Source organism: Vicugna pacos, chromosome 15 (genome assembly GCF_048564905.1).
Source record: "Vicugna pacos chromosome 15, VicPac4, whole genome shotgun sequence".
NCBI lineage: Eukaryota > Metazoa > Chordata > Mammalia > Artiodactyla > Camelidae > Vicugna > Vicugna pacos.
In genome coordinates, this window is record NC_133001.1 from 47,625,867 (window position 1) to 47,639,586 (window position 13,720).

Here is a 13,720-nt window from a genome sequence, read left to right on the forward strand (position 1 = left end):
ATATTTTATAAACTTTACCACAGTATTCATCTGTTCGACTTTATGTACTTAGATTGTTTAAAATGTTATTTTTCAAGAAAATATATGGGGGTTTTTTTCGTTTAATTTTAATTCTGGAGTGTTTGCTTCTACATACTTTCTTTAGAATAGATGTTTTTCTATTTTGTGAGAAATAGACTTTTCACTGAGACAGCTAAATTGGATTTTCTGATCAAAGCTAAAAGCAAATATATTTTAACTTAGCAGTATTATAGGTCAAGATAATTAACGTTAAAAAATATTCTAGGGTCTTTTTGTTAGTTAAGCCAAATTGATGTTTTAGTTCCTTTCAGTTACCTACTAGAAAAACATAGTGCAGACAAAGGGCATTCCTGGTAGAGTACGTTACTTTTACGTATATTCTTGTAAAAGAAACTTTCATAATCTTTCCTTTCCTTAATCAATAAGGAAATAACTTTGTAAAACTTGTACAGTGATATGAAATGAACTTTTCAATGAATTGACACATAGCTCCACTAAAGAATCACAAATTTCTTCTCAGAATATTTTTTACTTAATCCCAGAATAATATTTCAAACAAGACAAAACCAGACTCCCACGTTACCTACTCTCTCATTTTTGTGTGGAGTTTAGGAAAATCCATTTATAAAAGCCAACTGTAGCTTTAATTATTCATGGAAGTTTAGCCTATAATTCAGCAATGAAGGAAAAGATTTTTTTGTGTGTAATCAGTATTAGAATTTAGAGCAAAAAGTGATTAAATATAGTACTAGAATATCATCCCTGGTTTAGAATTAAATGACTCAATGAAAGTTTTATTATTTTTCTATAGAAATTTATATATATGTATATAGTATGTATTTAAACTACCTGCCACTCTAAAAAGTTGTATTATTTTTTAAAAAGTCATACACCTTGAGTTGTGTGTTTCACTTTAGTGAACTCAGTGTCACATAGATAAGATTATCTGTTCGCAGATTAAATCAATGGCTATAATAACAAAAGTCTTGACTTACAGAGAAACAATAAATTGTGTAAATAGTAAACATTTCTCTAAATTATGCTAAAATTTTAGAATGGGAGAATTACTTTTTTAGATACGGTTTTCACATTGTTCAAAACCACAATTGACCCTAATAGGAAAGGTAGAAAATAATCTGGAAAAAAAATGGAGACCTAGCAAAGAACACCCCCTTGTAAGAAGTCTTCACCTGGGGTTCCTGAGCGTATGACATCCTGCTTACCTTCGAAAAACTCTCCTGGTTTAGGCTTCCTGGAGTGCCTAGCCTTAACTGTGCCTGAGCAGCTCTGTCTAGATGGAGCTCTGCTGGAGTGTGGGGTACTCACCTCTCCAGAAGCACCCAGTTTCACAGTCTGTCCTGAACCCCAAGAATTTTGCTACCCTGGAGCCCTGCTTGGCTTGCACGTACTGAACTCCTTTGCACTCAGCAACGTCTTGCCAGCCTCAGGACCTGTCAGAAGATGTGCTCGGAGGGGCTATCCTTGGAAAGGCTCTTTTTAAGTCAGCTCCTACCTCTGCCTCCTTTCAGGCAAGTCCCAGAGTGTATAGACAAGACTTGATGCCACCCTTCTCCCCGACTCAAGTACCAGAGTCTCATGAAGGTTAAGGACAGCATCAACTCCTGTTGACCAAAAACACCCAGAAAATTCAGAGGCCCTATTTTTATTAGCTAGGATTGCGTTTAGCTATAGATAACAGAAAACTAAAATACAGTGACCTAAACAGATAGGGATTTATTTTTCTCATGCACCAAGAAGTATAAAGGGGAAAGCCCAGAGGTAAATAATATTTCAGCAGTGCCATCAAGGATGTGGTTCTAGAAGATCTCCGGTCTTTGTCCATAACACATTTATCCTCATGCTCGTCATGATCACATGATGACTTCTGCCACTTTAGTCTTCATGTCTGACATTCAGACAAAATTAAGAGAAATGAGGCAAAAGCAGAGGGCTTATCCTGGTGAGGCATTGCTTATTTAGATGGAGAAGCCCTCCCCCAGGAACTTTGCCTGTACATCAGTAGCCAGAACTGGGCCATATTCCTACCTATAAGGGCTACGGAAAAGTCGTATGTTTTGACTTTCCCATGTCTCTAGTCAAGGAAATGAGGAGTTTTTTTAAGCTGGCTTTTGGGTAGGTACATAGTATTTACTACAGCCACACTTTATGACGATCTTGGTACTCATGTTCCATGGACCTACCAAACACCTAGCTAGTTAACTCCATGCTAGTTAACTAGTAACCTAGACAGTTAACTCCATCCTCTCCACCATAACTAAAGTCCACCACAGCCATGTCCCTCCAGAATGTCTTTGGGCTTCACAAGCCCCGACAAGACAACCTCAGCCTGGGGTCTGCAGTTTATTTGTGGGAGGCCCTCTTTGAAGCACATTTAGATGTACCTACCCACAGCGGAGCCCACTTCACTTCCCATGATTGTGAGTATTACACTTCTTATTTTAAAGAGAATTGAAAGTAACACTTTTTGCTGTTTCCCCTCTATTTGTGTGCTTACTAATTGCTACTGTCCTCAGCCACCATCCCATCATGGAGTGAATGTATCAAGTCCTTTTTCTAATCCAGCAAATCTTGTAATGAGCATTTTTTTAAGGGATTGGTTTTTTCCTTGTAAAAATTGTGACATACTTTGGACATATAGAACCTAATAGCCATTTTAAAGAAAATCAAAGTGACTAGACATAATATCTTGGTCAGAACAGACCAGGAGTGACGATCACATTTTACAGTAGTGTATACACTCACGTATGGGAGATTTCCTACCTCAGAATTCACCTGACCTAATTAAACTGTGCCCATCTCCAGTATTTCCCTTTGCTTCAGCAGCATCTCTATCTCTGTCTCTCCAACATAATGGCAAAAACAAACTGGGGCATTCTACTGAAAACCTTGCTAGTGCTACTAGATCACGTACCACCAAAACAGCAGGACAACTTGGCTTTTATCCCTTAAGTTCTACTTAAGAAAACTGTTCCTACATCTCCCCCAACCTCCTGTTGTATCATGAATTGTGGTTTTACTTCCCTCTGCGTTTTCCCTCACTGCTGTGACCAGTGCTTCATGTGGCCTAGTTTGGGGCCAGTCTCAACAGAAGCTCTTAGGTTGCCCCCCTTGCCTGCAATGATTTGTCCATTTTATACCAGTACCTGTCAGCTTGGCTTACCAATGTCAGTGTGCTTCAGCCTCCAGTTCTGACCTCCATTGTGATGTCAGCTCACACACTGCTTCAAGGAAGGCAGCAGGTTTTTCCTTCTGACCGTTCTTCCCCAATGTCCCCCCAACCCAAAAGAGAAAAAAAAAAAAAACCCAAAAAATCACCAGCTCAGTCCCTTCCCACTTATTTTGTTTAACAACCCTTACTGACACCTGCTGTGAACCAAGCACTTGGATAATCACTGGAGAGAATAATAAATGAAATATAGCTGCTCCCCTTAGGTTATTTCCAGCATGGTAGGGGAGATATATGTGAAGAATTTTAATATATCACAGTTAGGAACACAGGGCAGGAATGGTACCAAGAGAGGAAAGATCAGTTCCACCTAGGTAAGTAATGAAGGAGAAGACAGACAAATATGGACTTGAAGATAAGTCGGGATTTTTCCTGACGGGAAAAACAGCATCAAGATAGGTGATTAACACTTTGCTGCACACTTGAAACTAACACAACATTCTAAATCAACTACACTTCAGTAAAAAAGAAAAGAAAAAGAGGCAAAAATTACTATCTGTAAAATAAATAAGCTACAAGGATGTATTGTACAACACAGGGAATACAGCCATTGTTTTATAATGACTATAAATGGACTATAACCTTTAAAAATTGTGAATCAGTATGTTGTATATCCAAGAGAGTTATATAATATTGTACATCAACCATACCTCAAATTAAAAAAAAAAAGATAGGTAATTGAGTTAAACGGAAGGCATCCTTCTATTGTAGATTGTGTGTACTTGGGGAATTTAATGGTACCGTTTAGCCTGTGAGATGAATGTCCTTGGCCTTCCAACTGTAGCCCCCACCCATTTCATTCCTTTAGCCACTACTGTGAGTTGAAGTCCTGTAGTAATATTTCAACACTAAGCAGATTTCAGAAGATGATGGTAGCAAATAGAATAGAACGTTAGACTCAGGTGAGGTTTTTTTTTAACACCTGTATTTAGATTTGTAGTGAAATAAAGGTAAACAAGTAACATTCTTCTAAATCATTCTCTTCCCTTCATGTTTTATTTCCATTACTCCTGCTACTAGATATTTCCTTCACTGTGGTGCTTGAAACTGGATTCTGCTGGGTTTCCAGGAATGCTGTTGACAGTCATTGCCAGGAGAAATGTGTTTTCCCCTTAGGAAATTACACTTCTATTTGGTATTATTGTTTCTGACCACTGTGTTATGTTATGAGCATTTCTGAGGAATGAAAAAGATGGCTTCCTTGGAGCAATTACTGGAAAGGAAACTGGTATTCTACTTTCTAAAAACAAACAAGCAAAAAAGTACAACTGGATGGGGAATTACCAGAAAAGAAAAGAATAGGAATAAAGGTGAGGTGAGGTACATTCCCTGATGGAAAATTTACTTTTAGAAATCTAAGATTCCTTACAAAGTTATTTGAATTTTTATATGTTTCAAATTTAAGAATAACACTATAGAAAAGTGCTTAAAACATAAATGTTTTACCTCCGTGAATTATCAGAAAGCAAACTCCCATGTAACTCCCTCCCAACTCAAGAATCGCCATTGCCTGGATCTCAGAGGCCTCTTTTATGCTTCTGCGTATCCAAAAATCCACCTCTGAGCTCATTCAGATTGTTGGCAGAATCCAGTTCATGTGACTTTATGACTGCTGTCCTCATTTTCTGGCTGGCTGTCAGGCAGGGTGCCTCTCAACTCCTAGAGGTCACGATCAGGTCCTTTTCACATGAGCTCCCTCTTCAAAACGATCGCAGTGCATTTAATCCTTTTAGTGCTTTGAATCTCTAACTTCCTCTTCTACCACTAGCCAGAGAGAAAACTCAGATTTTGAAGGACTCATGTGATTAGGTTAGACCTTAGGAGATTCAGAAGATTAGGATAATCTCCCTTAAAGTCATCTCTACTGTAGTATAACATAATCTAGTCTGGAGTAGTATGTCATCATACTCACAGGTTTCACCCCTACTCAGAAGGGAAGAATTGTAAATGGCAAGGATTACGTGTGTCATTTTAGAATTCTGTCTACCACAGACCACCTGTTTTCTGATCTAAAATGTTACCTTTGTCAAAAATTAAATATCCATATATGTGTAGTCATTTCTGGAAGAATTTATATAGAATCAGTATTATTTTTTCCTTAAATGTTTAGTATAGTGGACCAGTGAATTCACCTTGTCCTGGAGTTTTCTTTGTGGGGAGGATTTAAATTACAAATTTAATTTCTTTAATAGAGATAAGACTATTCAGGTTATCTATTTATTTTCAAGTGAGCTTAAAATTTGTGCAGACTGTCTGTTCCCTCCAAGCTATTGAATTTTTGACATAAAATTATCCACAAAATTACCTGATTATCCTTTTGATGTCTGTAGTATCTGTAGGGGTGTCACTTCTCTTTCCTGATACTGGTAATGTTTTATGTCTTCTCACATTTTTTTCCTGATCAGTCTGGCTAAAGATTTATCAGTTTTATTGAACTCACTTTTGATTTCATTTAGTTTCTCAATTGTTTTTCTGATTTTTATTTCATTAATTACTGCTGTGAACTTTATTATTTACTTTATTCTGCCTACAGGCTAGAGTCAGACCAAGTATCTTTTCTATCAGTATACATGAATGTGTGAAGTCCCCTTACTTAAGAGAGAGACTTTCAAGTTGTGTTTTTTAAAGAAGTCCACTGAAGATTTCAAGAGCCATACTTAAAATAAAATGACAAAAGATTAAAAATAAAAGAAAGGACAAATAGGCAGATGACGCTGAAAAGAAAGCAAAATTATAATAATAATACCAATCAAAGTGGAAATCAAGGCACAAAGAATCAAATGAAAATTTGAATAGCTGTATCGGAAAGTCACATAAATCCATGTTCTCTCTGCCCTTCTTCCTCTTTCTATTTGACATCATGAAAATGAGGGTCACTCTGCTTATTTTGCAGTCAGTATGATAGGACTACCTCTCATTAACAACTCTTAAAGATCCTTTAAACCCATTCTAAAATAAACACTCTTTTTGTGTTCTTTTTTAAAAAATTACAAGATAGTTTCATGTTAGTAACTGTATGTGGTTTCCCTGGTGTACATGATTTATCTGTCAAAATTTGTGCTTCTTATCCTTAAATCATAAAAATACCTTAATCAGGTACAGTTACACACATCTGCTGTGGTATCTGGCATTAGGCCATCACACTACTAAAAGTTACTATTGAGAAAGCCAGGTGAGGGTGAGAGGAGGTTCATTTTGTAGGACATGCTTTTGTTTCCAAGACGGTGCATGTCGTCCGACTCACATGCCTCTCTTGGCCTTACTAATGTCTCACATCAGATAGTGCTTGCTGAAAGGAAAGGGTAGGGCAGGAGCTATTGCTATTTGACATTTGTGTTCGTTCTATATATTCTAAGTGTCTGCTTTTTTTTTTTTAATGTAGTTAACGCTGCCTACCTTGGGAGCCAAGAAATGATGGAGGTGGTAAAGAGAGACAACGAAACCATAAAAGAACATTTGTCTAAGGTAATCACTTCAGTGCTGCAAAGTGAGTAGATGGGCAGGAATATTTACCGAGGATGAAAGGCTAGAGTTGGTTAGACTCTGCAAGACCTCGTGGGTTTGTGAATTTCAGATGGAGTTCTACTTCTAGTTGACATTAATGCAGTCCTTGAAAGTTGCACAGAAAGTAAGTAAAGCTGACTGCCTAGTTACTTAAATATGTTTTACCACCTGTTTTTGTTGGGTTTATTTTTAGAATCAATACTTCTCTCTAGAGCCTTCTACTAAGAAGTCTCTCAACAATATTTATGGAATAAATAACTTATATTAAAATATATGTAAAACACTGTGATAGAACTAACATCACTATGATCTGATGACTCAGTGTGCCCATCTTTTTTGCTCTCCAAATGCATTTGAGTAGGAATGTCCAGCTCTGACACCAAGACCAGTTTTCTATACGAGCATGTCCAGAAGGGCAACAACTGAAATGTTTAGCATTTGTGAATTGCTACAGCAAGTGCTAGAATCTTATGCAAACATATTTGAAAGCACCAGTCTCTGAAACTGTGAGGGGCCAATGGTTTAGATTATGTCTAAGCACCCTAGGATTTAACTGGCCCTGGTACTCCGATGGCATCATTCGTTTGTCTGTCCATCCTGAATAGGATAGAGCAGTACCACCTAACACGATAGCCACTAGCCACAAGTGGTTATTTGTGGCCACTCTAAATTGAGATGTGCCATAAGTGTAACATACACATTGGATTTCAGAACCTTAGTACCCCCCCAAAAAAATATATATATGTATATTTCATTAATATTTTTATATTGATTACATGTTGAAATGATAATATTTTAGGTATGTTGGGTTAAATAATATATATTATTAAAAGTAATCTTATCCATTCCTTTTATGCTTTTTCAAGTGTAGTTACTAGAAATTTTTAAATTACATGTGTGTCTTTTTATTTCTGTTGGACTGTGCTAGTATAGAGCTTTGCAGTTGGTGCTGAACTGTGACATCTGCTGGATGCAGTGGAATGAGCCCCACTGCATGGCCAGCTCTTAAAGGGCCCAGGAACCTACAGTATGCAAGTAAAACTTTAGATAACCCACGGGGTTTAGAATCTCTTCGTAAGCTTTAAGACATTTGATTTAAAATTGTCTGTAATATTAATTCATATTTCTGCGAATTATCTTAAAGCAAGAAATATATATGTTCTTAAAAATGTATTTTTAGAATATTGGTCCCAAAGAATACTTTTGAAAGTGCCAGTCTGTGTTCATCTTCTGGCCATAGTGGTCATCATATTTCTAAAATAGCAATTGGCTAGAGATGGAAATTTTGAAGCCAGAAGGAAACCATCACTAGCTTAATGGGGGAGGCTGGGGCCTCATAAGGACCCTCTCTCCAGGGCTTTCAACTGTTTCCAGTCATTGAAGTATGTGAAAATACAAGGAAAACAGTATTTTATTTTTTTAGATAAATTATAAGTGTATTTGTTTCAAAAATGCATTTAAGTTCTTAAGGCTGGAAGTTCATAAAAACAACTCAGTTCCCAGTTAATAATAAGACTGGCAGATGCTCACTTCCAAAATTCACACTTGCTGAATGACTAGATCCATCATGTGTCAAAGCCCATCGTACACCTGTGGAAGCCAGCTGCTATAAAGTACTCATCATTCCTGGATTCTGTTTGTATGTTGTGCTCACAAAGAGGTCAAAGGAAGGTGCTAACTTATTCCTGTCCTAAGTTAAATCCATATGCAAGTGTAATCATTCCCAGATAGAGGGCTGTTCATGGTAACTGTGTCAGGACCATAAGTTTACTCAAACTTTTATCGAAGAAATATGGGGGTGTAATGGTAGATGGCAGGCATTTCAAGGTTAATATTAACACACAGTCACAGGACTAAACTTTTCCAACTAGAGGGAATGGTTTTATTTTGTTTTTTAAGATAGCATTAAATGTACTTGTGGAATTTGGGAAAGCAAGGCATTATTTAGTTTAATGATGCAAAACCGCCTGCAATGAATTGATTATCCTTTCTACCAGCTAAGTTTGAGCTCTCCGCTAGAATAATACAATTCCAATTCCTAAGTGAAACAAGGTACAGAAAGACAGGAAGTTTATTGCAACTTTTATTTCTGTAATGGAAAAAAAAAGGAAACATGCTGTAATTTAATATTGGTAAAAATTGAATCAACATATGTCCCAGTCTTCTTGAGAAAATAAGGAAACTTAAAAGGGCACAAAGTTCTAGAAAAATACTGGGCGTTTTCCCCTGCCTTCCAACCAACTCTGAAAATTATTCAAACTTGAAAGTCAGTTCCCAAGACAAGATGTATCCCTATTTTAGATATTCTAGTCAAGGATACTCTGTTCAATTTCAGCCCAAACATTCAGAAACTTCATCTATCCAGGACTGCCCATTGTAAAGAAGTTTTGAGCCACAGGTTTTGTTGCAGAATTGTTCAGTATATCTCAGTTATTCAACTTTTAAAACTTCTGAAAAATGTATCTTTGTGCCATCCAGTCAAGCAGCAACAGGAAAGTTTACCTAAAAACAGTCTCCCTACTACATCGCGTGGATGGCTTTTGGGTTCTTTCTCCTCCCCTAGGAAACTATTATACCATAATCAGCAGGCTTTAAATCTTAAGTCAGATTTTCTACCACTGGATTTCCACGTGAAGAGAACTTTTTATCTCCTTGAAGGAACTCAAAAGTCTCTGGAAGCTGATTGTTTTCCTTTCTTCTTTCCAAGGTCTAAAGACTTTACCCATGGTGTCAGACAGTGCTTCAGCGCTACGTAAAGTGACTTCCCTCTCCTAGAGCAGATATATCAGGCTCTTAGTTGTTTCCAAAACTGTGTAGGAAGGCTATGGCATCATCAGCTGTGTTCTTTCTCCACCTGACTAAATCCTACCTGTCCTTGAAGACATGGTTCCATTGTCATCTTTAAGAGGCTTTCCCCAGCCACTGGTTTTGGCTAGATGTCCCCCCTCCTCAGCGCGCATGGCTCCATATATAAAGTTATAATTTTGCATTTATCACACAGTGGTTAAGTGATCAGTTTTCCCCTCTCACCCACCTTGAAGGTTTTTCTCATCTCAGTATCCCTGATGGCCTAGCACAATGCTCACCTGGTGAGCAATCAATAAATGTATACTAGATGGATGGATGGGGAAGCCATTCAAGTATGCATTCTAAGCCTTTTTTTGTGCCATAGAGCTCTTTGGCTGTGACATATATAGACTCCTTCTCAGAATAATACTTTTAAGTGATGAAATAAATACATGAGATACAATAATATAAAAAAAACTAAAGTATAGTTATCAAAATATATTAAAAACAAATTTGTGATATATAATAAACAAATTTGTGATATGCATCTTTATTAACAGACTAAATAATGAGATATAATAGCCATCAGAATTACCATTGCAAGTTTGTAGTGATGTGCAAAAATAAATTTTTAGTTATGTACAGCAAGTTTACTGTAATTTGAAAATTCAATAATTTTATAGATGACAAAATATAGTACTACTAATGCTTTTGTGGCTTGTTACCTGTATTCATAATTGAAGGAAATACTAAATTAGAATTAGAGGTTAGCAATGTGTGTGTGTGTGTGTGTGTGTGTGTGTGTGTGTGTGTATCTTTTTCCCATTCAAGTTTATATTACCTCCCTCCCTCCAACTGCCAGGCATCTATCTATGAACCTGCATGGACCTGTAAACCCCAAGTGAAGGAGCCTTGCTTTGAGGCACTAGAAAAGGTTAGGCAGCATAGTACTGTGGCTTGGGCACTGGCCCGAGAACAAGCAGCCATGATATGCTATACTGAAGAGACTATTCTGAGTTGTGAGGGGTCCATTGAAGGGTTTAAGGAAGTGGGTGATAATTAGGGTGATATTCAGAATGTTTAACAACCATATGACATAGCCACCAACCCACAGAACATATGCCATCTGTGAACAGCCAGCCAGCTCAGAGGTGCCAGTCCATATCAGTTAGCCCTAGGAAAATGGCTAGATTAACCAGTGACAGGAATTATTTGGGGGAAAATGTGTATCCGAACATTGGGAAAGAATGAAATTTGGGGTAGGAAAACTGTTTAGAAGACTTTTACAAGAACTAAGGCAGTGGAATTGGGGGCGGGGTGGAGAGGGTGTAGAATTTGGAAATATTTAGGAAGTAGAATCAAAGACACTTAGTCCTCATAGAATATGAGAGAATGGAGATGGGGGTCTAAGATTATTTTTCTGTATTTGTATTCTGTAACAAAATAGGGAATCTGGAAGAAGAAGCGCCAGCAAGTTGTGGGAAATGATTGAGAAAGTCATTTCAGTACTTTTGTTTGAGATACCTGTGGGACATCCAAGTGGACACACGTCTGGCAGGTAGCCGGATATATGGGTGTGAAGCCTAGGAGAGGAGTCCGGACTAAATTGTGATTTGGGAATGATGAGGATATATTAGAAGTTCTGAGCATGGATAATGGTAACCTAAGGAAGTATAAGGAGAAAGGATACCTAAAGGTTGATCCTTGGGGAACACAGCTTAAAGGTTGGGAGGAAGGAGAGGAGCTAAGAAATGAGATGGGAGTGGAGGTGGCAGGGATGAGAATGAGAACCAGGATGGAATAAACCAAAGCAAGAGAATCAGCTGTACATTTTCACCACCCCAATCCCAGTCCTTCTGGAAGCCCCTGGGGTATACTCTGCTTTATGAGGCACCTGGTGTGTCTGAGGCAAATAGGAGTTCAGCATTCCTGTGTTCTGTCATTGCTCTAAACTACAAGGGGATGTATGTCTCACTCATAGAGAAATGAATTAGTGTTTGGTTTAGAAATTTGAAGTTTTCATTTAAAACTCACTTAGGAGGGAAATTCTAAACTGCCGTGACCATCTTTGGCCTAGGCTTATGGAAACAGCTGGTGTGCGCTACTGCCAGACTGAATCTGAACATCACTATCAGTCAATAGGAGTCTGAAATTGCTCCCATCGAGAGGACAAAGGTAGGCAGCAGTGGAAAGACTTCTTGTGAAGTGGTGCTGCCCCTGTCCCCAGAGGGCCAGACTGGGGCCTCAGTGCGGTTGGGAAGGGGGCAAAGTGTCCTCAGAAACAGGGACCCTTCTATGGCTCTGTCCCCATCTTGCTTAGCCCACCTGAGCCCAAAGGCACATGCTGCCTTTGGGAACAAATGTTGTGCAGTTGTTTGCAGATCTGGGCATGCAAATCCTTCGGACATGCACACGTCCTGCTTAGCAGAGCACAGGAAGCACTCCCTGGACCGGCTAACCAGGACTGCCTTTCCGCCAACCTCAGCCTGAAACTGATTGTGTTAGTTCTGCCTGTTTAATTTGAAGCCAGTTCAGAATATAATAATCATCCTGGAAATAGATAGGTTTGTTTTTATTTCGATCATCTTGACCTAGAGAGCTTCATTTTAGGCACTTGTGTTAGCATACACTTGAGTTCTCTTGTGGAGCAGGATTGAAAGGAAGAGGAGTGTATTTTAGGGAGGAGAGTCTTCAGAGTCACAACCCAAGGTTCAGACTCCAGCTCCACCACCTGCTGACTTATGTGACCTTGGTTAAGTTACTTGACCTCACTGTCTCTCCTTTTTCCATCAATAAAATGGTTTAATAATAGTATTTATTCTTATACAGTTGTTCCAAAAAGTATGCTATATATAATTCATAAAAAGATTTTATAAGTGTCTGGCATGTACTAAGCATTCAATAAATGTTTATTATTATTATTGTTGTTGTTGTTATTGTTATTGTTATTACTACTACTACTACTACTACTACTACTACTACTACTGCTACTACAAAATTAATTATATCCTAATATACCTCTGAATATTTAAAAAGACTTTGACTAGTTTTTCTCCCCCTACACACCCGTTCAGATACTTTCATTCTATAATGAAAGATTTTAGTAATATTAAATACGTTGCCAAGTGACCCTGGAATGCCCCAGTCCTATGCCAGCCACTTCCCATCAGATGCCTAAGGGAGATGTTGTATAGGAACAGCAGCAAAAGGAAACACAGTAGTACTTAATCTTCACCAGGACTTGGGTCCAGTACCCTAGAACAGAGAATTCAGGTGAGCCAGACTTGGCTGTTTCTCTAAGTTAGTTAAGCAAGACCCTTCCAGCACATCTGCCAATTTCCTGAGGCATATAAACAGGGAGAAACAGAAACTCAGGAGGATAAATTTGCTCCCAGTGCCTCATACTCTGCTGCCTCACCAGAGGAAGATAGATGCCTTGGGTCAGCTTCTCACCCATTCCCAGGTAAGAAAGAGACGAAGCTAGTCCCTAGATGGCCCAGTGACTTCCATTTGGGAGTGAGTAGATTCTGGCCTTTTACTCTTGAGTCACACAGAAAGAAGAGAGCCCCACTTTGCAAGCCTTTTAATGTGTGGTTGTTCCAGCTACTAGAGAGTGGTCCATCAGTAACCTGCTTGGACCTCCTCCTCCTTCGTCACCCAGTTCCCACTACTCCCCTCCATGCCTGCAGGGGGAGCAGGGCTCAGTGATTGTGTGGTCACCTCTGTCCTCAACCACATTTTTTTCATCTTTAGGGATTTTAATTCTCTTTTTTTAAAGAACGGGAATGGAGCCATTCCTGGATAAAAGAAAGAAAGAAAACAACGTAAATTGGAAAATGAATTTTCTAACCGGTCTCCCTTTAGCATCGTTCAAGTTTCTAAAAATGGTTGCTCAGAAAGACTGCAATGAAAGGTTAATGCTTGGTGACTGCTATCCCTTGTTCCCTAGAGGGATAGGATTTTTAAATAACTGAAAAAAGATGCTTGTGTTACAGATGGGTTTCCTTTAAGGTTGCAAGGTGGAGTCTTACATGTCTGACTTTGGGGGAAGGGTGGAAGCAGCAGCCCACTGCTCTTCTCCAGTAATTTCTGTAATGCCTGTAGTCCTAGTGGACTACTAAATAGAGAGAAGTAATCCAGGTAGGGATTTTTCCCAGTTTT

The 13,720-nt window shown here is 38.5% G+C and overlaps 1 protein-coding gene across 4 annotated transcripts in view; it reads left to right on the top strand.

The window, feature by feature from the left end:
* LDAH (lipid droplet associated hydrolase) overlaps positions 1–13,720 on the top strand; it is an 82,167-nt gene that overhangs the window by 59,630 nt on the left and 8,817 nt on the right. For 2 of the 4 annotated variants that reach the window (XM_006197147.4, XM_072938151.1), the window contains exon 6: positions 6,651–6,733. In XM_006197147.4, coding sequence (XP_006197209.1) covers positions 6,651–6,733 — 83 coding nt within the window. Of the gene's footprint in view, positions 1–6,650; positions 6,734–11,636; positions 12,414–13,720 lie in introns of those variants that run through there. The other 2 variants (XR_012059175.1, XM_072938152.1) reach the window with 2 other exon arrangements.